Consider the following 25,661-nt stretch of genomic DNA (forward strand, 5'->3'; position numbering starts at 1 on the left):
CTATGCATATAGACATTAGGTGTCTACTTCAGCGCAGTGGGTGCATTTCCCACATCAGATTCCGCTGAACCCTGGCAAACAAAATTTATCATGGCAGTGGAAAGTGTGCAGTGCAAAAAGGAAAAAAAAAAGTGACAGCACATAAGAGTAAAAACGTGCGGTGATGCTTTCCTCACAAAAATGGATCTGTGACTGGCAGATAAGTTCTGAACTGAAATGAGCTGCTTCACATTATAAATAAAACTTATTCGCATTTTTACAGCATTTATTACTGTAGAGCATTACCGTATTTACTCGATTCTAACGATTTACTCGATTCTAACCTATCATGCTGCATCCAAATTTCTAGCCAGTGTTAGACACTGCACATGTGCTCAAGAGCAATGGCCACAAGGTCCTAATACTTGAGTGTCTGAAAATTTGGTTTGCTTCTGTGTTTACATTCACACATCAGACACAAAGCCAAAAAGAAAAAGCAAGCATGCATAAAACGTAACAGTAACATTCTGCGTACCTGTTGTGGTGGGTAGAAACTAAGCCAACGTTCTAGGTGCTGTGCGTAAAGACCAGGGTTGAGACACCTATTACGTAACTCCCGTAAAGGCTTGGGTGAGTGATCATTGGCTGTGATCACATCATAGAAAGTAAAGTTGAGGGCAACTGTGTCACCATGGGACCGCTGGTGCTGTTTCAAACAAATTACAAAAAGAAAATTACTTCATTGTCTCTCAGAAATGTGTAACATGTACTAAATATCAATACTTTTTCACAAAACACTGTTTCAGCATACACCCTAAAAGAAAAAAAAAGGAAAAAACAAAAAGAAAAAGAAAACCTTTCAAAGAAGTATCCAAATGATTGTCTCATGCAGCAATTAGCTACACTTTTTACCACAATGTAAAACCAAACCCAAAACATTTACTACATTCACTGGAAGTGAATCCAGAATGGAAGTGAACCAGAAAAAAGAATAGAAGGGTCTTCAAAGGTTCATTTAGGAAAATGTGTCTGAAACAAAGATGGCATAGGTAATTTTAATAAGCTATCAAAGCTACTATATTATATAATCACCAAGTTTGTTTATATGTTTACCACTATTTCTGTTTATATGTTTACCACTATGTCCCAGAAATTGAGAAAACATTTTTGAATGCAAACCTGGAGATAACACAAAAACAATGGCCCAAAAGGTAGCATGTAGTTAGCAATGTAACTTAGTGTAAATAGTTGCCACACTTGGGTTAAATGTGGCTGCAACTAAGCTAGAACTGCAGTGTACCATGGAGACACGAGTAATAACAGCAGCACCCATTGCAGCCATTCCCCGAGTGCTGTCACATTGAACGCCAAACTTCCCCAGAGAAGCCAACTCAAAAGCTGCAGTACGTATGTTGTGCTGCATTCAGCACTGCTGAGAGCATGAACACTTCAATTACTGCTTGCCACATTCACTTATGCCAAGGTACTCTTGCTTTGGTGTTTGCAGCAGTACTATACACGTTTGTTTTCTCATATATTGTATAGTTCCCAGTGTAATTTAGCACAGAGACGACTACTGCAAGCATGCTTTCCCTAAAATTATCTTACATTTAATTACGGTACAGTGTAGACCTCTTATAACGTAAGTCGCGGGAGTTGTAAAAATCTGCACTATAAGCGGTACCGCGTTATAACCAAAGCATGCTTTTTTCGGCTTTTGCTTATGCCAAATGGGCAACCCAGCTTTCAAACACAATTTATTACATATTTCACCCACACACACATGCAACGCAATCGCAGCACAGCATAGAAACCAAGGGCGCGATTTTGTACGCGTTCCAAAATGGAACGGAGGCGTTCCGTTCCATCGAGCCGCACGCGATGGGTCAATTTGAACGTCGCGGTTGAAATTGACCAATCGTGTGCGGCTCGATGGAACGGAACGCCTCCGTTCCATTTTGGAACGCGTACAAGATCGCGCCCCAAGTTCCCCTAACAAGCGCGGCATCAGCTGAAGAACGCTGTTATTTTCGTCTGGAGACTGCTCTCCACGCACACGCCCACGCTCCCACTCCCGAAAAAAAAAAAAAAACTAAAAAGAAAAAAAAAGGAGTGCGTCACCGTTCTCCCCCGCACTCCGTGCACCCTGCTTGGACGCTGCTATCTAGTTCACTCTAGACGCTGCTATAGTGATGAAAACACGCGCCCTCCTTCCTCCAAAGTTTCCCGCCCTTCTCCTCCTTTTTGTTTCGCTTTTCGCCGCTGGTCTCCACGCGCGCGCCCATGCTCCCACTCCCGCAAAAAAAAAAAAAAATGCTGTATGTGCAAGTGAAAGCGCGCTAGGGATGCGTGCTTTCACTCCACTGTACTTTCACGGACAGCGAACGCACGGCGGATAGCAAACGCGACGACTCTCGTCATGCGGAAGGCCGTGGGGGGTTTGAGAGGGAAGGAAGGGAGGCGACGTTTAGCTGCGGCCTTCGATGCGTATCTTGCAGCCGGGCGCAAGGGTAACTGGCGACTCAATCTCCCACACGAAAGGAGGAAAGCGCGAAGGCAGCGCGGGAGGGAGCCACTGCGTACTTTGCGCAGCTGAGGTCGCGCGCACCATATCTTGAAAGCGATCTCCACACGGCTCTGACCTTTGTATGCGCTGTGCTTTTGCCGCTCAGTTTCGGCTGAAGCGATAGACCACACAAACCTTCAGTCGCTGCTCCTGCCGCGTTTGCTCACGTTTGCGTTCTTACAGTGCTTGTCTGCAGTTGTCGAGTGCGATCTATTCATGTTTGCTTGTGTGCGCTGACACCATGCTTGTTAATTCAGTTAGTAAGCGGATTTGGCCAAGTTCATGCAGGCGATAAAACTACTATCCTTACTCCGTATACTCTACTAGTAAATTTGCTTCGCCTTTCGGGCGGAACTGCGACTTTTTGTTTCGCTTTTCACCGCTGGTCTCCACGCGCGCGCCCGCGCTCCCACTCTTCCGCGTTTGCGCGCCCCCAAACGTGCAGCCGTGCTCCGTTCGCCGATTTCATGGTCGGCGCTTAAAAAAACCGTGCTATAACCGGTATTCTGCTTCGCGCGCCTATGCAATAAACGGTCCGCCTATACATTGAGTTTTATGGGAGATATATCGGTGGTCAAAAAAACCCATGCTATAACCAGCCCCGCACTAAAAGCAGTTACATTATAAGTGGTCTGCACTGTATTAGCATGTTCTGCTCAATATAAACAAAAGTATGCTGACAATGGGGAGGCATAACCAACAAAAACTCCTGTACAAAGGTTAGTCATGCCATCTGTTGCCAGGTAAAGAAACCACTGCGGCCAACATATTTACCTCTGTAGCATGTGTTACGCAGTGAAACTTCGTCAAAACACCATTTTCAAGGAGGCAAAATTCATTTGACTAATCAATAAATGTTATATGAACCTCACTATAACAGTAGCGATGCAGAATAAAGCGCTGAAGATTCTACTGACACATTAGCCTGCCTTGTGCAAGCTCGAGGAGTAGAATTCCCACTTTCAGAAGGTTGCAAGATGGCGTACCTTTGCACAACTCTGCTCCCTGCAGTAGCATACTGGGTGTTTCACGCAAGTTGAACAAAGCTTTAATAAAAAGTGGCACATCTCAGATGAATGAGACTTACTGCATGCTCTTCGAAGTCTACTTGAGTTACTCAGCTATTTTTTGAAATTTGATTAGTTAGCTAATTTGCCAAGTTCAATTATGCAAATTCTTAAATATTTGTTTTAGGGCATACATTTGATTGCACAAGTTGTAGAGCAAACTCAGAAACACCCAATAAAGTCGTTCTCGTGATATCTTTTATGCGATTCTTTTTTCCAGGCTCTGAAGAAATCCCACGAAATATGAAAAATAAGATGCCACTGCTTGCACATCTGGCTTGCAGCACTCTCAACTATGTTTCCAAAGCACGGCCCCATGTCCATTGTAAAGAGAAGCGATTGGCCTTGGCTCCAGGCATCTACATCAGCACCGTCGTCGGGAAGATGGAAATCCACAACAGTCCAAAATGACAAGTGATAGGTCACTGCTGAAAGTGAATTGGAACGGTCGTCGGCCTCTTTAACAAGTTACATGCAGGCTTTGTTCTTGGCAAACATGGCTGAGAGCCCTGTAAACCAGATGTGCAAGTGTGCCGTCCCATTACTATTTTTGAGGTTTCACTGGCTTTCTTCAGATATTGGAAAAAATAACATGTAAAGAGTAACACTTTAAAAACAACTTCATTGTGTGTTTTTGAGCACTCTCTACAACTTTTACAATTAAATTTAAACCTAAAGCACACATTTAAAAATTTGCATAATTGAAATTAGTTATTTGCTAATCGCGCTTCAAAAAATAGTTTGAGTAACTCAACTTTACTGCAAAACATAAGCTGTTGGTCTCACATGCCTTAGGTGAGCCACGTTTTAAGTGCAAAGCACTTTAGGGGCCCGGGCCGTCGACGTCACGTGTAATCTGTCGTGATCATGCTCAAAAACAAGTGCTCAAAACAGGGTCAAAACAAGTGCACAATTGATCAAAACCGGTTCAAAATAAACTAACATGATTCAGAATAATTTATAAGACAGGAGTAATCAAGCATGAAGCGCATTAATTAGCAGAAACTCGTTAAAACCAGTTCCAAAATACCAGACTGATACCAGCGCAGCGCAAGAGAGGGGCACCACCACCCGTGAAGAAGACGTGAAGGGGTGGTGCGCCAAGTGTGGTTTTCCTGTGGTGTTCCCGCGGGAAACACCGGTGCATCACTGCTTTGCACTTCCCCAGGATTCATGTTAATGGAGCTGCATTAGCGCTGGATTTGAACTACACAAGCGTAGGATTTGAGCAGAATTGGAGCTACATTAAGCGCTGGATTTGAGCAGGATTTGAGCTGGATTGGAACTGCATTCGATTTGGGGCGCAGAATGATCTTGAAGTCGTTCAGAGGTAGTGGTGGCAGCCGGCGATGTGGCCGGCACATCTCTTGGGGCAAGCTCTTGGCGTTCGCTGCAGACGCGTCACGCATCGCTGCCGTTGGCGCGGGAGGAGGAGTTTTTTTTTTTAGAGGGGACCTGAACCACTTTTCATCAAAGTCTACAAATGCAACTGAAGTTAAAATAGACTATTTCAGAAATACCCAGTATATAAGGGAACACTAATTTGGGGGGGTCAAGATTCATCAATCTTCCTATGTAAGAAGCAATTTCAAGCTGTAGCCACAAATTTATGTTAAAGGGTCCTTGAAATGGTTTTTGTTGTACTATGCCTAAACACAGAGGGTATCTCTCAAGAAATGCTTTCTCACTAGAATTTCATGTCAGCGTGCTATAACAACACAGGTATGAGTGGTTAAGCATTACTCTCCCCTTAAACCATGGCGTTTCCCCTCAACTTTTACACTGTGCAGCCATCGATATGTCCTGCCTCCTTCATGTGGTGACGCAAGTGTTGTCTACTTCTGGTTGATTTGAACTGAGTGTGTTTCTATGTCGCAGCCCCCTACATGGAGCAAAATTTCAAGATGAACTTCGCGCAGCGGATGGCAACGCGGCACCACCACGTGCAATGTTCACTGGCTTGCACTGCATGAAGCGAAAAGCGACATATGCTGCCGCGGGCGTTCGCCGCATATCTACGAGCAATATCGAGCAATTTCGAGATAAGCAGATTTTCGAGATAAGCAAAGTTGAGGTAATTGCAGTGAAAAGTCCAGTTCTTTCAAAAAAAATTCACCGTTACTGACGAGCTTTTCAAAAAGAGCTAAACTTCTAAATGTGAAAGGATAAGAGTACACTGCAAGACCATCAGAAATATTTCATGCTGCTCTCTATAGCAGAACACATCAACTTAATAAAGCACACATCATGCCAGTTTCGGCGTGTATTTGCTGCCCTCATACTGGCAACACTGGGGAGACATCGCTCAAAGTTGTTGCTCGCGTGGGGTTCGACTTGCAGGCGATGAGTGAACATGGCAGCCATCTCCATCGCGTGGCCTGTCGCCGTCGCGTGTAACATCGCTTACATGGGCTTTACACGTTATTTAGAGCAGAAAAAATTGAATAAGGCTGGTCTGCTTCGTAGTAGCACTTGGACCTAGAAAGGCGTTTTCGGGCTGCTTCACAGATTACATGAGCCAATCGTTCCCACCGCTGCACTCAACTTTACTTCGCAGCAAGCGAAGCAAGTTTCTTGTTTCGGCTGATGTCAGCACCTCTTGAAGTCCTTCGTCGCCATCATCTTCACCGTCCCTTCAGTTTGTAGCTATCCCAGCGATTTCGGTGTCAGTAAATTCCCCTGTCAACGGTACATCTGCTTGCATTTACGTGTGCTTGTGCCGCGTGCATTGCGTAGAATAAAATTAAAACAGAAATCGCACCACTGATGGTAAATCACGAGCGTTGCATAAAGCGAACAAAACGAACTGCTCCAAGCATGCTATATTGCAGGGCCTGCCTCTGCGCACGTCTCTCCCTTCACATGATGTGCCACATACAGTATAGACCACTTATAACGTAACCGCTTATAGTGCAGGACCGAATATAGTGCGGTCCTTTTCAGACTCCTGTTAATTTTCCCATAGCACTCCATGTATACACGTATCACTTATAGTGCAGTTGCGGGAAACGAAATACCGGTTACAGTGCGGCTGCCTGGAAGTACGGAAGTCAGTGGAGACGGCGAACGTTCCCCTCAAACGGGCGCCCCAAGGAGTGCTCGAGGAAGAAAGAGAGACGAAGTGGAGGAGAAGGGCACGTGGTGCAAACGAACAGCCAGTGAGGCTGAAATCAGAATCTTGAGTGCGAGTCGTGAAATGTCACGGCGCGCATAGCGAGCGAGGGCCACGAAACTGCCAGCGCTGGCCAACGCTCGCTTCACGATAACGGCAGTAAACGAAACTTCAGGGAGCGGGCGGCGCCGGCATGGCACGGCGAAGGGCGCACGCGGAGACCGTGGAATGTGAGGGAGGAGGGCGGCAGGGAATCGGATTTCACCTCGGCAACTCCGCCGCTTCGGTGGCTCCCCACAGAACGGCTCCCCTCGCCCTCCCTCGTATCTCCCTCACTTTCGACTGTCACCGTGCGCGCCCGCCTCCGTGCAGGCGCCGCCGTTCCAGATGGCCCGGCGCCAGCTCCCCGAAGTTTCGCTTTCTGCCGTTATCGGGAAGCGGGCGTTTGCCGGCGTGGGCAGTTTCGTTGGCCGTCTTAGGACAGCGCCGCTGCTTCCCTCTGCGCCGTAGCCGCAACGTGCAAGGTCAACACGTAACTAGAAAGTAGAGGAAGCATAAAGGAGAAAGAAGGGTTCACTGCCATTTCCTACGCGTGGCCACGGTAGCGTGGCTGATCGAGACGTCGGCACGTACACGCATGTTCCGGCGCAACGCAGAATCGGCGACCTTGCCATTTGAGAGAGGGTGAAATTTCCGCCATGTTTATTTTTCTTTTTTTGTTTTGTTCGCGCGCCACATTGAGGGGTCTCTCCTAAGCTTTTACTCTATGGCGGTGCCGGAGCAATGCCGGTCGGAGGCGCCGCCGCGTGATTTGGTTAGAATTAACGAGATTCGACTGTAAATTGAATGCAAACGTTCTAACCGCATTCCTCGACTGTCGCATACGCGAGGCGGCTCGGTGCACATGTTTTGCATATGTGCGGGCCTTGAAAATTGCTGCTTTGGTTATAGTGCGGATATTCGCGACTCCGGCGACTTACGTTATAAGCTGTCTACACTGTAGTTGCTTGACAAAGTTGTTATGCCGCTAGGCATAACAACTTTGTTGTTATGCATAACGACTTCACATTTGGGGAAAGCGTCCACTTTATGGTAGGCGCGGCAACCTCACTCGAAGCTTGTTAAATAATCCGGCGGCGGAGTTTTTGTTACACTCTGTGAAGATTTCGAGATATTCGCAATTTGGCCCAAAATTACTTCGAGATAAAGGGCAATAATTACACTGTACGTATGGGAAATGGTTTGGTGCGACGGAAAATTTCGACTTACCCGATTTTTCGAGATATGCGAGTTCGAGTTAACGAGGTATTATGCAATGTACGACCTACAAAGTAGCTATTTCCAGTATTATTTCAGCGTGATAATTGCCTTTTAACATGTAAATATCAAATAATAAGTATGCTTATGATTGTCCCTATATTGTTTGCAAGATTTCTTTGTAGTCATCAACAGAAACATATAAGCACTGCCGTAGCTAGGCTAGAGCTGTCACTAACTTGTGAATGTGGTGAAATAGGCTCTCAACGCTTAATCAACTCTCACCACATTTACTCAACCCTAGACTCCATTTCTAGCGACAATTTTGTTCGTTCTGCTTCACCGAAAACGGTTCACTTCCGGTTCAATTCCAAACGGAAAAAGATAATGGTTCAAACTGGTTCAAGCGCCGGTTCAGGTTCATTTGCATGACCGAATAATGATTACAGGCAAACAGCAAATTTATTTTGTATCAAAGCTCAAATCTGTTAAGCAGCACTGAAAAATTACACTTGTTCTTTAGGTCACACGTAGTTACAAAAACATTATGCAGATCCAACACAAATGCTGGAATCTATGGGAAGCGAAGCTTTACTGAGAGGGGAGAGAGATAGAGGAGAATATATTGAGGAAACAGAGGTCCAATAGCCTGCTACTCGTCTCAGGGGGAAAGAGTGGAGGAGAAAAATAGAGGACTAAGGAGTAATGATGAGGACAGGCAGTATGATGCGATTATTTGCACGTTTGAAGCACCCGTTCACAGCCTAATATTCTGAGAGAGCCTTGATGGCTTGCTTCATTGATATGTCCGGTCAATGGCCCAGTAACACTTTTTCACTGAATGGCCTGTTGTTAAGTGGCACTAACAAATGATTCAATGTGTGCCAGTCACAGTCATATTGGGGACAAGCGACAAGTATATGTGCTCCACTGTCTCAGGTACTTTACATGCATGACAGTCTGGTCAGTCTGCGCATCAGGTGTGATGCCCAAATATTGTCGCATTAACACAACACCTAGCCTGCCCTTTGACGCAATATGCTGAAAATCGTACTAACGGTGCTGCTACCTTTAAAATCACTGGAAGATGGTGTGTATTTACAAATGAGATAACATAGTTGAGCCACAAGTGTAGGCAATGCATGAAAAGTTCCAGAAAACGTGTCCAACCTGAACTGAAAACCATGATATTTTTCTCTTTGTTTCGCTCCAGAGTGAAAGAAATCGTAATGCTCCGGTTCAGTTCTGGTTTGAGTAAAAATAAAATTTTCCAGTTTTCAGTTCAGTTCCGGTTCAACACCGTGATACTAGCACTACAACAGTCTGTTTTTTTCTCCGATTGTAGTTATTGTATCGTGTAATACAGTAATGTCGAACTCAAGATGGTGCCTTTCTGATGGACGTTTTGATACATTGGGAAGGCACGTTCAACTGCCTTTGCAACACTTTTTTTCAGGATCTCAGCTTGTTAGAATATTCTTCGGCTACCATAGTGGGCAAATTACACACAAAACTTGGCTTTCTGACAAATGCCCAACCTGCGGTTACCGCTAAAAGTGCCGTTCTTTTCAAAACTGTGGGTGATTGGTGTGTTGACCAAGGAGGTTAGTGTTGACATTGATGTACAGCGCTCGCGTCTTCTACAGCATGCAATCGCTGCAGTTTACTCCCTGCACACACCTGTAGTGGAAGACAAGCGTAATACAGTGCTGGTACCATTCATGTTCCTGCTGCCAAAGAAGACATCGCTGCTCCTATTTTCTTGTGAGAGCCCCCTCCGCATCCCATATTGGCTGCCATCCCCAGAGCTGTAGCAGACAATCCACATTCTTAGGCGGAAGTGGGCCATGGGTTCTAAGAAACGCCTACATTTATTGCATTTGTGCACTTATTTTTAAGGGTGCACAAATTACTATGCATAAGTATGCTATTAAAAATAAGCTTAATGAAGCGCCATGTTTCAAGCATTCCTGATGACACTGCATGGGTAGCCCATTGGAATGCTCGCCTAAGTGACATCACTCTCCCATGCTACATAGCATGGGAAGGGGCGGCTGAAAACGGAGGGGAGGGTAGCGGCACCGCTGCGATTGGTAGCGATGCACACTTTTAAAACCTTATAATAGATAACACACTTTACGCAGAGTGCTTAAATATGTCTGTTAATGATCAGAAGGACCTACCCTACCAACTCAGTACATTTGTATACAATCGTCCAAATTGTTTCAGGGTCCCTTCACCTTTTTTTGTACCTGCTAGTGCTATACAAGCACCTTTGCGAAGAAAGCTGAAGCTAAAGAACTTTCATGCTGTAATCTGTGTCACCCAAACTTATTTGTGCGACATCTTGAGAAACAAAATCTGCAGTAATTGCAGTAATTAAAGGAAAACATACAACCCAAAGTAACTGGAATATCTGGCAGATTCAACTGTAGCTTACATCTACGTAATGCGAAGCGTTGCTGGAATCGTTGCAGCACGAGACATCGACGTGTGCCAAGCTGGTGCGGCCCACGTGCCCCGAGACACACGTAATTGTTGCGCCTTCAGCAAGCTTACATTTGTCTTCCTTAATTGAGCCTAGTTCAGCAGCTTCTTCAAGCGGAATATTTTGGCGGGAAGTTTCAGCATGCCCACTAACAAAGTAAGTTCGGCTACCCCTTCGACATCATTATAGTGCGGTTTTACAGTATAGGAAATGCTCTGCCATTGCTTACAGGAAACCCTACAATGGCTTACAAAGCAGAAAGAGAAACAGCAGGCAGAACAGTGTGCCACATCCATGATACATTGCACAGCGAAAATTTAATAAAAGAAGAGTACAATAGTTGAACTTCGATTCTATAATGAACATCGCTATACCGAATTATCAGGTATAAAAAAGCAAATGCAGCATTTTTCTCGCCAATATCAGCATGTAACGATTACCATATTTACTCGAATCTAACGCGCCCTCGATTGTAACGCGCACCTGTTTTCTGAGACCAAAAACAAAACAAAACAAAAAAAAGCTCCTTTAGAGTACCGCGCACCTCAAGCTCTCACGCAGAAATACAACTTTCTCTCATTTGGAAAAACAATGATTTACTCCCGGTGCACTAAAGTTGCGATGAATAAAAGAAGAAGCAGTTTTGCCCGAAAGGCAAGACATTGATTGCGATAGCAGTTTTATCGGCCGTATAAACTTGCAAACATTCGCTTACTAAATAAATTAACAAGCACGGTGTCAGGCGCGCACAAGCAAACATGAACACTTCTCGCTCGTTGACCGCGGAAACTCGCTGTCAAAACACTGGAGTGACAAAGCACGGCAAGCGAATTGACCTTCGTGCTAGCATGCCTCTCGCTTCAACGCGACTCGGCGAAAACACAGAGCGCGGCAGACTCCCCACATCGCAGATCGCTTTCAAGATAGGGCCAAGGCGATCGTATCCCCCCCCCCTTAAATGGATCGTCACAAAATACGTCTTGCTTCGGTGCAATGAAACCCTTCCGCGTTGCTTTGCTGGCGAAAATTCTCTCCTTTTTGCGCCAGTCCCGCACGCAAGTTTCGGATTCTCCGAACGCCCGTGATGAGACCCGATTTCCGTCCGTCTCCGCACACATGATCACTTTCCTTCTAAATGCGGCATCATGATGAACTCGGCACTTTATAGTGATAGAGCAGACGCATAAAACGGGAAGACTAATGCCTAAGCACGTGTACTGCAACACATGGAGGAAGCTACGGCAGCTACGCTAGAGTGTAGCTAGGCTCGAAGTGTGTGCGAGGCGGCCATGTTGAAATGCCGACGGCTATATGGTAATGCATATTTAGGGTCGTACTCAATTCTAACGCGCACACAATTTTTGGACCTGTTTCATCGGGGAAAAAAAGTGCGTGTTAGATTCGAGTAAATATGGTATATGCTTATAACCAATACCAATATTGTATATATAACAAAGGTACTATTTTAGTGTCAGATGTGACTTCTGTTTTAAGATTTAACTGTACAGTTAAACCTGGATATAACGAAATTGACAAATTCCCGGAAAACTTCGTTATAAAGAGGATTTCGTTATATGCAGGTTCGGCACGAAAATTCGAAAAATAAAGGTTTACCGTATTTACTCGATTCTAACGCGCCCTCAATATTAACGCGCACACGTTTTCCGTTTTCGTCGAAGCACTCATCCTCGGAATGTCACACCAGGTACCGGATGCGTGGACGCGTGTCGTTTCGCACAAGTGCGAGGCATCGGAAACGAAGAGCAAGCGTCACGATGGCGTCGTAGCGTCGTATAGTGTTACAGTAGAACCTCGCTGTTACGTTTCCGGGGGCTGCGTTTTCCCGGCTGTTACGTCGTTTTCGACCGGTCCCGGCACAGCTCCCTTAGAACTCAATGCATTGGTAACCCCGCTGTTGCGTCGCAACTGTGGGACCGTTCCCGCATCATACGTTGCGAACTGCCACCCCGCGCCAGCCCGAGCGGCCATTTTTACTTTTCATGTCGCTTGGCTTGGTGGCTCAGGCATTTGCCGCCCAAAGTGCCGGGGGCGACAACTATGACGTATTTTCGGTTTCCGCCAGCAAAAGTATGGCCCTTAAGATCCGTATTTGCTATATTAAGATGGTGTACATGACGCATTGTGGCCCTAAAATTGGTTTTGGCTCATAGATATTCTGTATATAAGGGTACGGCCACGCTAGCGGCAAAAAACGCGCGCGTCATGCCGCGAGCGGCAATTTGTCGCGCGTCAGCGCCTTGCCGCGAGGCCACCGTGGCACGCGCGTCTCGCCGCGCGGCAGCGCGATAAGATCTCCCGCGCTCTCCGAACGGGCGGCAACACCGCGAGCGCTCGTTGTTTCATGCGAGAGACGACGATCGTCGATTGAAAACCCGGTGCGGACCGGCGGCGTTCCGGTTGTGATGGCTCCGTAACGTCACCCTCGCCGCTCTTGATTGGTTCTTCATCTCGCGGCAAGCGGCATTTGCCGCAGAACCCATTTCGCGCGGCACGCCGCGAGACCCCCCGATTCCTGCCGCTTTTGCCGCGCGTTTCTGACGCGCCTTTTTGCTGCGTGTTTTTGCCGCTAGCGTGGCCGTACCCTTAAGTCCAAGGGCGATAACGCAGTCGCCGCGCGCCGTATGCTGTATGTGCGAGTGAAAACGTGCGAGGGGAGCCGACGACCGCATCGAAATCTCGCGCGCGCAAGAAAAGCAGGGAGGAAGCGCGCCTTCTTCCGTTGCGCTCGAGGCACCGGCGAGGGAGAGAGGGGGGAGGGATAGCGGGGCGGCGCGCGGTCGCGCAGGCTACGGCGGCGCTGGCATCGAGGCACCCTAGCAGGCCGTAACTTGAAAGCGATATGCGTTGGGGCAGAGTCTAGCAGTGTAGGTGCGTCGGCGGCTCGTAGCTTTCTGCGTGCTGTGTGTTCTCGGCGCTCAGTTTGCATTGAAGCGATAGACAATAGCACGAAGGTCACTTCACTCGCTTATCCAGCGGCGCTTCCACACGCCGCCAGCGTTTGACAGCGCGCGCGCTCATCGAGTCTGATGTGCCACAGCGTGTACCAGCGCGTCGGCAACATCAGCTGGAAAAGGAGAGAGCGCCGGCTTGGCGGGCTAGGCCAGCTGCAGCAAGCGGCAGGATCAGATTTGAATGAAGGGAGGGGGAAAGTTCACGCCCGCGGCGGCAAGATCGCCGGGTCGAGGGATGCAGGGCCGCCTCGCACAGGCACGCACGCACACGTGCGCTCGCTTCGCATTCCATCGCGGCGGAGAAGGTGCTTCCGGTTGCTGCTCGCGCAAAAATGTCAAAATTTGGGGCGAAATCTCTAGGTGGTCGGAGGGGGAAATTCGTTATATCGAGGGGGTCTCCCGCTGCCACTTCATTACGTAGAGGTCTTAAATACACATGCTTCTATGGAGTAACGGCGGGGAATCGAAAAACTTCGTTATATCCAGGAATTCGTTATATGGAGGTTCGTTATAAGCAGGTTTAACTGTGTTATGGCCTAAGACCAATGCATGCTGGTTCTCCTCAAAGCCCTGACATTGCTATACACGCACTGCCATGAGGATAAGTATACCATGTTTAGTTGATTCTAACGAACAGACTTCATAAAAATATTTATTAATGATGATGGTCATGTGAGAATAATGTACAAAAGCAAGGCTCCGCTAGTCACACCCTATCATCATAGGCATCAAGCCTACCTTATGTGTAGGATTTCCCCTAAATAAATGTTTGTTCTCTCCCCCCCCCCCTCCTCAAATTTCTGCAAATAAAAGGTGCTACAGTGCGCTACTAGCACATTGTAGCACCCTTTATTTACAGAAATTTGTGGGGGAGACAGAACAAACATTTATTTAGGCATGCAGCACAATCATAGTGTGCTACTACTAAATTAATTAAACATCATTTCTCAACAAGACTTTACGTGTGCCGACTGCCTGAAGCACGACAGCAATTGTGCTGTGTGGTGAAGTCGTAGTACGGAACTACAAGTATGCCGACTGTGTCAAACACACCAGAAATTTCATTCTGGGGTTTTCCATGCCAAAACAACAATCTGATTATGAAGCACGCCGTAGTGAGGGATTCCAGATTAATTTTGATTGCCTGGGGTTCTTTAATGTGCACCCAATGCATGGTACACAAGCGCTTTTTACATTCTTCCCCCATTAGAATGGGGCCACCGCAACTCGGATCGAACCCGCAAGCTCGTGCTCGGCGGCACAGCGCATTAGCCACTGGGCTACTACAGCAGGTGATTGTGGAACAGAGGCTAACTTTCCCGACTTTCAAAATTTCATATTTGCTTAAAACAAAACTTAAAATTGGATAATAATAGAAATGGAATGCCAACCAACAGGCCTATCTAATGCAGTTTGCGTCATATTTTTACTTAGACCACCTCGGTGTGCAAATTATGGCTGAGAGTGGACAATTACTGACATTTTGGCATGTTTGTCATGTTTTTTCAGAAAATATGTGCAATATATTACTGCAAGAAAACTTTTACTGTAAAGTGCAGCTCTGGGACAGTCCTGTGAAATAACAAATCTACAGTTGCTTTGCCAGTAAAAGTGGTCAATTTGGCAGATTTGAATCAAAACTTCAGAAATTTGGAACCTTTCCCTACTAAAGTTGCTTGTAAATATTATTATAATTGAAGTCAAATTTTTATAGGTCCTACAGGCAAGGTTGTGCAGAGCTACAGAACAAAATAGCTTTTAGATAACCTTGCAACACCATGTTTCACATACATCAGCAAACCTTGAAAGCACATAACTTGAGGAGAAAATGTTTTTCAGCAATAATAATTTGTGAGAGACTGCGTGCAGAGAGTGCAAGGCAATTGCATTTTAAAAGAAAGTCTGAGATAGTCGAGTGGTACATCTGGGAGACTTGGCGCGGAATGACCCTATTTTTATGGAATATCAAATATAGTAAATAAGACTTTTTTTACGATAAGGATTCTACAAAACCATTCAATTTTTTTATAAATGATAAAATATTTAAATTTGAATTAATATTCAAGGATAATTTTTTCCCAAATATTCATACGCAATCCAGCAACTTCACTATTTAAACACCCCTAGGTAATACCTGAAAAACTGAAGTAATGTAAAGACAGAATATAAATTTATAAATTTAATGTAATATAACAAGCATCTTCGCACCTGATACCAGGAATACGCCCGTTTTGTGGGGCTGATGAGGATGGTCACCAGCTTGGCACGAGGCAGGAGGGCATGGGCACGCTGAGGCACCAGCTCCCCGTCAAAGTAATTCGCGCTCTTCTCAAAGAGAAAGGGTGCACTTCCATTCTTAGGTGCTGGGAAAAAGCTTTGGTACCTAAGGAAGCAAAGGAAGATGGGGCATACGTTAACCCCTATTGTGGTCAGGTGTCTTATCCACCAATCTATAAAGAAATGCTAGTTCCACTCAAAAAATGTGTTTGCAGGCAAGCCAAGTGCCTGGGCACCCATAAAAATATAGAATTCCCTTTTTATTGTAGAACTTGTATGCTATATCTAGTGGAATCTCTTACAATGTGCATTGGTCATGCTTTGCTTTTGTGTCAGCATTTCAGGGCAGAGAAGTACACAAAACAATGAACATACTTGGTTTTACACATAAATGAGGTAAAATCTTCGCCTTACAAATTGTTTGAGAGAGTCATAAAAATTCATAAAAGTTGAAAACGGGCTTGATGAAAAGCCACACTTCATTTACTTAACAACCTTGATGGATATTGAGTGATTTGCAGCAACCGATAGGCAACCAAAAGCAGATAATAAATGCCACAAGACATAGAGCACAAGCTTTAGTTGCCGTACTCAACATTGCCTAGAGAAGTACTATAAATAGCAAAAGCACCACTAAGAACCCAAAAATGCAGTGGCACTAGAAAATGCAAAAAACATTCTCTAACTAGGGCAACATGAAGCTGGGTGGAAGAATCTGGCAGCACTTGGGTAAACATACTGCAGATCAACAGCATCATCTGCACTGGCCTTAAAGTAGTACTGGTAAAAGTTATGCCGAGATACTTGAGCCTTCAGTTATTCTGTACACTTATGTCTTCAACCAAGTAGGTACTAACGGCAAACAAAAGTTCGAACATGTTTTTAGTATTTGATTGTGTGTATTTATACATTTAGGTTGTATGTGAGCGTATTTGTGAGCTCCTTCCCCTTACCTCACCCCAGGCTTCCTTCTGTACAAAAACCCAGCCCCACTCACAAGCACCCAGGGACTAAAATTAAAATGCTCCCCCAGATTTGCACTGGTGCCCAGACTATGGCCTGCCACGTGGCTGACCACGGCCAATCTCTTGGAAACGAGTCTTATCCTAAAGGCATGGATAAGGCTGACATCCAACAGCGAATTCCAACAGGGTCATCGTGGACTCGCCCTTGGCTGTCGCCAAGGACACAGAGCTCCTAGGGTGGCTCTGAATATGCCCCACCTTTCGAAAGTCTTTCACGCATTCATATTCGGTACAAGAAAAACCAAAAGGTACAGCAAAAAATGCACTGGCAGCAAGTCCAAAGTGGTCACAGATGTACTTACGGTGGTGAGCAAGCATTAAAAAAAATGATGAGTTTGGGAACAAAGTGTCACCTAATGTTGCATAGGAGGTGCTGCAACCTTCCGTGACTTCTAATTAAAAAAGTTTCTTATTGTGCTGCAGCCCCTTCGGCTTCCTCAAGAACTGATTTTCTATGTCGCTCTATGGTGGCTGCCACTGTGGTAGTTGAGTATACCCACTCTGCCTAGTTTACTGCCGCATGCTCATGCCGGTGCTTGTGCACTTTACATTCGACATTTGTGCACGTCCTTTCTAGTTACCGCCGTCAGGAAAACCAATTTCTATCTCGTTTCTTATCATTCATAGACTTTAACCATGAGATGCTTGCCTGTATGGCTCTCCATGCAATTACTTTGTTTACAGATTTTGGCAGATAAAGTCGATCTGGATATATCCAACTCAAAGGGGACCGCGAAATAGTTTGATATATTGGTAATTAAAAATATAAAATTAGCCTATTTGAAGCTCATCTGAAAACCTCGCACATCTCACAGTTTCCCAAGATCATGAAAAGCTCAAACTTACATATTTGTTTCTCCAAAGCTCTGCTGAATGCTGCAAATCACTCGTGTTGTGGAATAGCCCAATATACTGATCGCAACGCTAACCCTAAAAGACCACATCGCCTGGCCACGAAACAGGGGTGCTCTTTGCACATTCAAGTGCTTGTTGTGCATTTTTATTCAGGACAAAGTAAAAAGGGACGCAGCGTGGACGCACACTAGCCTGTACGGTTATGGGCTGTGCTGCCACCAGCGCACTTGTACTGTGAATCGCATGTGAAAATGCCTCGCATGTCCGCTACAATGCGGGGTTTATGACTGATCATCATACGAGTTCTGTTAGAAAAGTATCCGACCTTATTTTTTTTTTTTTGCGGACACCTGATGGATATGAAACAAGCGCGCTTGCATCAGCCGACCTTGAACCTTTGAGCGCATGAGCAAATTTTTTCCCGCCTGCCGATAGCGTCAGTCGCTGGAACGCAGCGTTTGAGTGAGGTAGTGCGCAGTGCTCTCGTCGGTTTTTTAATGCAAGGAAAATGGCGGAGCAACTGGAGCAGCGCTACTGCATCAAATTTTGCCAGAAACTGGGCGACAGCCAAGTGGAAACCATTCGAAAGATTCAGACGGCTTTCGGTGACGATGTTATTAGCAGCACACAGATTAAGGAGTGGTACAACAAGTTTAAAGACGGCCGCACATCGGTGGAGAGTGAGCCACGCTCCAGTCGGCCATCAACATGCCGAAATGACCAGGTCATTGCCGAAGTGAACGCTGTGGTGATGCGGAACTGTTGTGTGACTATCCAAGAAATTGCGGAAGAGGTGGGCATCAGCAATTTTTCTGCACATTCCATTATGACCGAAGATTTGGCCATGAAGAGAGTTGCGGCGAAATTTGTGCCGAAGCTGCTCGCGGTGGAGCAAAAGCAACTTCGTGTTGAAGTCTCACAGGACATGCTGGATTCCACAAACAGTGACCCCGACTTCATCAACACCATAATCACTGGTGACAAGAGAGAGAGAAAGGGAAAGAAAGACAAGGAGGTTAGCCAGTGTAAATACCGGCTTGCTACCCTGTACTGGGGAAAGGGGTAAAGGGAATAAAAGGTGATAGAAGAAACAAATAAAAAAAAATTGAAGTAAGAAAATTCGCGCAATAACGCGACCCTAAGTGCTACAACGTTCAAAGCCGGTCGCACAATTCACAAGGTCTTGGGTGTACGGGTACGACCCGGAAACCAAATCCCAGTCGTCACAGTGGAAGCATTCCCCGTCACCAAGACCAAAGAACCGCAAGTGTGCAGCAACGTCAAAGTGATGCTGACTGCTTTCTTTGACTCCTGCGGTATGGTACACCACGAGTACGCACCACAGGGTCAAACAATCACTAAAGAGTACTACAGGGATGTCCTCCGTCGCCTACATGATGCGGTGCGCCGCAAGGGACCGGAGTTGTGGTCAACAGGAAATTGGCGCATCCATCACAATGCTCCTGCACATTCGTCGCACTTTATTCAGACTTTTTTGGCGAAAAACCAGACTCCATAGTTCAACAGGTTCCTTAATCTCCTGATATGGCCTCCTTCGACTTCTGGCTGTTTCCCGAAATCAAGAGGCCATTGAAGGGAGTGCGATTTCAGACAAGAGAGGACATTATGGCTGCAACGACAGCTGAGCTAAACTCCATTTCGAAAGAGGCCTTCTCGGAATACTTCCAACAATAGCAGCACCGCTGGGAGAAGTGTGTGGAGTCCCAAGGAGACTACTTTGAGGGTGATTAGGTTTCCAATGCTCCAGTTATGCTAGTTTTTTTCTTCGGCCAAAGGTCGGATACTTTTCCAACAGACCTCGTACATTGACAACGAGCCGATCCAGGCAGAAGTTGTTAGATTCGAAAGCGCCTTTCAGCTTACAGAACATCAGAGTTCATTCCCACTCACATGTAACCCTGCAAGCACAAATGAAACGTATTCAGCACTGACTCATGAATCATACAGTGACGAGATATTGCACGCCGGTACAGCGCTGGTCTTTCCTCGAGGAGTACTCAGGTGTGGATGTGGTTGTTTTGTTAAATTTGAACTCTAATGTAAAAATTCGTCAAAGTGGGGCTTGGGGTCGTATTCTTTTTGGTTGTATGTGGAACCTTAAATTGCTGTTCATGGAAACCCCTGGTCTGGACGGACAAATACGGCGGCAAAAGCATATCCAGTTCGTCATTCCATGCCAACACTTAGTCAAATGATCAAGTGGCATCTATGCTTTCTTGTGCATGTATAACACTGGGAGGCCTTTCACGTTCTTGAAGCAGCATGGCGATCTGCTCTAGCTGATAATGTACAGCCGATTGCAGCAACATGCATCCTGCTCATTTTTACTCTGTGGCATGTACTGCCCTTCAGATTCAATCTCTTGTTTGACAGCATTTGCCAAGACACCGCCGGTTCGTTGGCATTGAATGTTTTTGACGGCACGAGTATATGTATAAACATTAGACGCAAGAAGTGTTTGTGGCCTCATTAGGAGAAGTGTACTTGCAGGGGTGCAATGCGGCGCGGTGCGATGTGGCGCTGCGTGGCTTTCGATAACTGTATATCGAATATGGCAATGAACGAGAGTTTGATACACCCTGCTGGCCACACGCCCCACAACGTATAGTACGGCGCTATACTTTTGCATCACCTTTTCAAAGAGATTTTACGACTGTTCGATATGGACAATTCGATATAGCCAGGTTTGATATATCCAGGATTGACTGTAGTGTCACATAAGAGAGTCAAACTTTGCTAATTCTTACAACCACTTACCAGTCAAGACCCCTGTAATAGTTTTTCCCATTGAAGAACTGTACTTCCTCAAATGTGTCTGGGCTGGGGTGATTGCTTGCTATTGTTGGATGCAAGGTCAGGAAAGTATACAGTGCAGTTGTACCTGCAAACATTTTTTTTACCAAGATGAAATACACAGATTATATACAAAAATTATTTCAATTATAACTATTGATAATAACTATTGACAGATTAGACACAACGCGGTGATACATTGCAAGCATGAAGTATATGTTTTCATGTCTCAACAACTCAAATAACTTCCCAGGCTTTCTGTGCACCCCCATGGCCTAAAAATAAACACTTGAAAACAATAGTCTACTCATGCTTTCTACACTTCGTCACACTGTTAAAAAATGTTTAAAATTTTTTGAAATGTTCCAAAACCTATTAACAGGTTACTTCTGCATCAAGTTGACTAATTGCAGCCAACAAATAGGCTACAATTAGATACAGTATAATAGCATATGCTGTGATTAATATGTTTCTATATTCAACAGAAGACTTCAACAGAAGACTTCAACAGAAGACTTCAACAGAAGACTTCAACAGAAGACTTCAACAGAAGACTTCTGTTGATTTGACTTTGATTATTTGGAATTTTTGGTTAATTCAATCCTGACCATAGGTCCCTGCGCTTGCATCCATACATTTATACGGGTCAAAGCTATTGTTATTTTGATTCTGAAATTGTCCCTCACTGGATAATCCGAACTTGACTGCTCAGCAATGCAAGCATGCACCTGACCCAAATGGTGACCTCAATGGCTAGCAGAACATTTGGGTGGTACTTCGGGGACATTGAATGCATTGAAGACACATATCTCCTGCCAAAAACGCCAAAATTTCGACTGCCATTGGCCAATTACTCAGCAAAAACAGCAACAACATATTTACCCGATTTTAACACCGGCCTTTTTTACCAAGAAAATTTATCAGAAATCTACCTGTACGCTTTATCTAAACCAAATTCACGGCATTAGCAACAGTCTACCGTCAGAGCCAGTGCATGACATGCTGGGCTGATACGACAGCTTGTGTTTTCTGCACTCCGGAGACTTTCATGCACTGCAAAATGAACTGGTAAGGTGGTCTAGTCTAGGCTTGGGCAAACATCCAATTTGCAATTGTAGCAGAGGGGTTCAAGAAATGCAGAATATCAAATGCAATGGACTGCAAGGAAGACGACATGCTGTGGTCCATAGGCAGCGATAAAGAGCTGTCTGACGTTGACACAACAATGGACATTCAGTGTAAATAAATTTCCATTCTACGAAAGCAAAGAGTGCATTTTTCATCTTGTTTCAAATTGCCAGAATTGGAGGCATGTTACAATAATAAATAATAATAATAATAATAATAATAATAATAATAATAAGTAATGAAGTCGGGTACACGTTAGAACCGTATAAATACTGCCAAATAAAACAGAGGTGCACATGGACGTTTTTTTACTCCTTAATTCAACCCACCAGATAACTTTATCAATTTCATTCATCTATTCAGGGTTAAATTAACTAAAGTCAACAGTATGTAAAATAGCTGAAAACTTCTTGCCCCTGCTAGAAGAAAGATAAATGTTCGACAGTGCACCAACAGTAGGTTGGAAAATGTATGATACTGATTTTTTAAATGCATTCTCCCATCATACTATTCTTTTTTGAACCACCATTTACAACTGAAAGCTTTTGACCTTGCTTAAATTTGGGCATGATGCTAAATCAAAAAATATATATAAAAGCCAAACAGCAACATGAGAATAAAAATTCATGTCAAAAGGTTGCACAGATGATGTTCCAATAATCTTCCCTCTTTTTGTCTCTGCTATGAAATTTATTACTTACCAGTTTTCTGGGGACCAATGACTAGAAATTTTGGCAGTTGTTCACATGACTTGCTTGATGACCAGATTGACAGATGGCGTTTGTCTTCACAAGGATTCTAAAAAAAATTGCTTAAGTTAATGCAAGCTCTTTTTCTCACAAATATATCAACTAAATGGGACACCATACTCCAGACAATCTTCACACACATCAAGGTGGACTTGTTGGTGGTCATAATATAAGTACTGTAACAGAAACACAGGTGACAAAGATATGGGCAACCCAGTGGCTTGCTTGCACATAACTTTCTCATCTGTGTTGCTGCTTGCAAGCATACTACTTCTCTCAGAAGTAACTATAAAACCGAAATAGTAGAAGGATAAAAGTAATGCTCAAACAAAAACAACAAGGCTTAAGTAACTCCCCTTTTACAATTGCCATCATGTGACATACAAGTTACTTTAGGTTCCTTTTTAAACCCAGTGCAATGGCAGTAGCGTAACCATTGAAATGCTGCTTTATCAATGCAGCAGCACTCTACACATGATACAGCACAAATACACTGACTGTCACCAAACTTAAAGTCTGTTTTCGTTAACAATTACATCAAGACCTTCAATTAGCATGGGAGCTTCCCAGAACAGTTGCAATACTGTGCATCAGCAATATTAAAAAGCAAGCCTCCTTATCCAACCTATCCATACATAATACAAAACTGCAGTGCATATGTTAGTCCTTCATTCACTCACCATCCAGATGGGGTCTGTCTCATCAGGGTACATCTGGAAATACTTCTCCGCCAACTGAAGTGGTGGAATGGTGCTCAACTTCAAGTTAGTCCAGCATTTTATGAACTTCAAGACAGATTCAAAGGTATACAAAGAGAGACGATCATTTCCATAGTTTGACAAGTGGGTCATAAAGATGTTGATCTAGAAATAAAAGAAGAAGCCCTTGAGGTTATTGGTGTAAAAGGCACCTCAGCAGCTGAGCTGATTATCCAGTGCTAAATAATTACCATATATTCTTGCGTAAGGACCTCACACACCCTTAACCTTAAGTGTAAATGTTTCAGATAAAAGGTCAAGTTATTCATGTGTGGGCCTTGCCCCTCGTTCTAACAGCACACTTTGTCAGCAGCAGCTACGCAGCATGTGCTGCTCTATCTCCACGCAGTGTTTAGAGGCATATTGGGCTTCTCAAAAAGTAATTATCAGTGGTAGGAGTCATCTCCTACCAAATGTGGCAACAGATTCGGCCCAGTTTACGCAAAGTATAGATACAGGCCATCCATGGCAAGGCAAACGAACTGAATTTCAGCAGCAGTGATGCCAACTAGACAATTAATAAATTGTGTGCTGCTATTGGAGCAGAGAAGAGTGTTCAGAAACATATATTTCACTCCAAGGCTGGGCATTAATTAAACATTTTACAAGATTAATTGGAACCTTTTAACAAACTAAACTCACCGCAGTGACTATGGTGTTGTGCAACTGAGCGAAATCATAGGTTAAATTCCTGGCCGCCATGGCCACATTCCGATGGGAATGGAATGCAAAAATGCTCATGTATTGTGCTTTGGCTGTACTTCAAAGAACCCCAGGTGATCAAAATAAATCCAGAGCCCCCCACTACGATGTCCCTCATAACCCACTGTGCAGTTTTAAGACACTAAAACTCCATGATTTAATTCAATTTTTTTATTGATATATTAATTCAATTTGCAAATTTACGTATGTGAGCTAAAAAATCTTGACTGGTGATTCATGCACATAAAATTTGAAAAAGAAATCATGCCACAAATCGAGAGTTACCTTTTACATCCCATCAGCAACCTTTTACGTGTGTGGAAACATCAAGCATATCAAGCTCACTCAGACAATCAAATTCAGCAGCAGAGACAAAAAGCTTGTTAATGTTCTCTAAAAGTCTCATCACGGGCTGTTTGAGCCTTCTTAACATGCTGCCAAACGTCTGTTCAAAACCCACGTACCAGCAGCAGAAGCTAGAGACTGAGTATTCCCTCCGCCAGCTCGACGTGCAGAGTGGATGGATGGTTTGTATTTATGTATTCACAAATGCACTGCAGCTCAAGCTACTGCAGTTTCAACAACCCTCCACAGTAATTCCTGTGGTTAGCAGGTGCTTGACATACACCTTTCCATGACCTCAAGAGTATATGCTTAAAGGGACTGACAACTGGTCAGAATGTGTTGCGAGACGTTGATGGAAAAGAAATGACCAGGATTTATAGTGACAGAATCCAGCCCGCTGTTCACGATTTAAGGGGGGACGTGGCTTTGAAAATCAACTTCCTGATTTCTTCATGGATTTTGATGAAAATTGGCACAAATGTTTAGAATGTCTCCCTGATACTTCCATAAAAGTTTCAGAGTGATACCTTGAGAACATTTTATTGAGCAGAATTTTTCTCTCTTGAACTTTCTGGAGGGCCTAGGCAGGTTAAAAAACATCATGGAAGGCTCGTTGAGTATTGACTGCATAGCTCAATGCGTGCTGAAGGTCGTGACAGTCTTAATTTTTTTTTCTCGCAACACAAATTTTTTAGATAGTCATTTTTCAAGTTACCTTCGCACCAAGCACACTTTCGGGGTGAACGAATAGCCATGCCATAAATTTATAAAAAGTCAAGATAAAAATGCGAGACTGTCTCGACCTGCACTGTAGTCCAAAGAACGTGACAAAAAAAACAGATTCAAAATACGCTAAACGGTAACAAAGAAATCAGCTCCAGAAACTGAGCATAAAGGCTGAAAAACAGTTTTGAGCTCTCAAAGTTGCACCTTCTCTTCAGTTCTCTAAAACGCGCCAAAGTTGTAACCTTTGATGTGTTTTGTGACGTGGGGCTTCTTGGACATGTGGCCTCTGGTCTGCTGAGCCTTCGTTCTGCCTTTTTCATGTTTGTATGGCATTCTTTACTGCTGCTCTACAAAGAGCATGGTGCCTGGGTTTCAAACCAAGTGAGGTGCAGAACTATGTGGGCATAAATATACAGTAGTTCTAGCGTTGTATCTGCAGACTGCCTCATTGATAGCAGCCTCTAGTGCAGTCAGTGAGGCATTGTTTTCTTTTGGTAGAATCGACCATGTTACTGAATGAAGGCTCTCAGCAGGCTTCTGAATCATCTTCCATTGACAATGGCTATGGAGGTTAGGAGAGCCACTGATAGATAGGCAGCAATGCAGCTGCTAGGTGCTTTCCAGCCTGTACTTTTGTATCATGCCTCACTTCTGCAGCCAGGTGTCTGCGCCAGCCCAAGTGGCCTAGTGAATAGAGCTCATGATGAGGTTCTCTTTATGAATTAAAGGGGTGATATGATAGGTATTGTTACACGAGATATCGTGGCATTACGATAATAGAGTCGGCGCGCGATGTGCCAAGTCGCGGGTCCGCGGAATAGACGCTCGACGAGCTTAGTCG

General features: G+C 44.7%; 1 protein-coding gene across 2 annotated transcripts in view; it reads right to left on the reverse strand.

Moving 5' to 3' along the window:
* Nucleotides 1–25,661, reverse strand: part of LOC119436495 (bifunctional heparan sulfate N-deacetylase/N-sulfotransferase) — an 83,620-nt gene that overhangs the window by 9,542 nt on the left and 48,417 nt on the right. For both annotated transcript variants that reach the window (XM_037703355.2, XM_049658173.1), the window contains exons 10-14: nt 22,970–23,152; nt 22,242–22,338; nt 20,377–20,500; nt 15,650–15,824; nt 515–685 (exon numbers count right to left, since the gene is read on the reverse strand). In XM_037703355.2, the coding sequence (XP_037559283.1) occupies nt 515–685; nt 15,650–15,824; nt 20,377–20,500; nt 22,242–22,338; nt 22,970–23,152 (750 nt within the window). The remainder of the gene's footprint in view (nt 1–514; nt 686–15,649; nt 15,825–20,376; nt 20,501–22,241; nt 22,339–22,969; nt 23,153–25,661) is intronic.

This window comes from Dermacentor silvarum, chromosome 1 (genome assembly GCF_013339745.2).
Source record: "Dermacentor silvarum isolate Dsil-2018 chromosome 1, BIME_Dsil_1.4, whole genome shotgun sequence".
NCBI lineage: Eukaryota > Metazoa > Arthropoda > Arachnida > Ixodida > Ixodidae > Dermacentor > Dermacentor silvarum.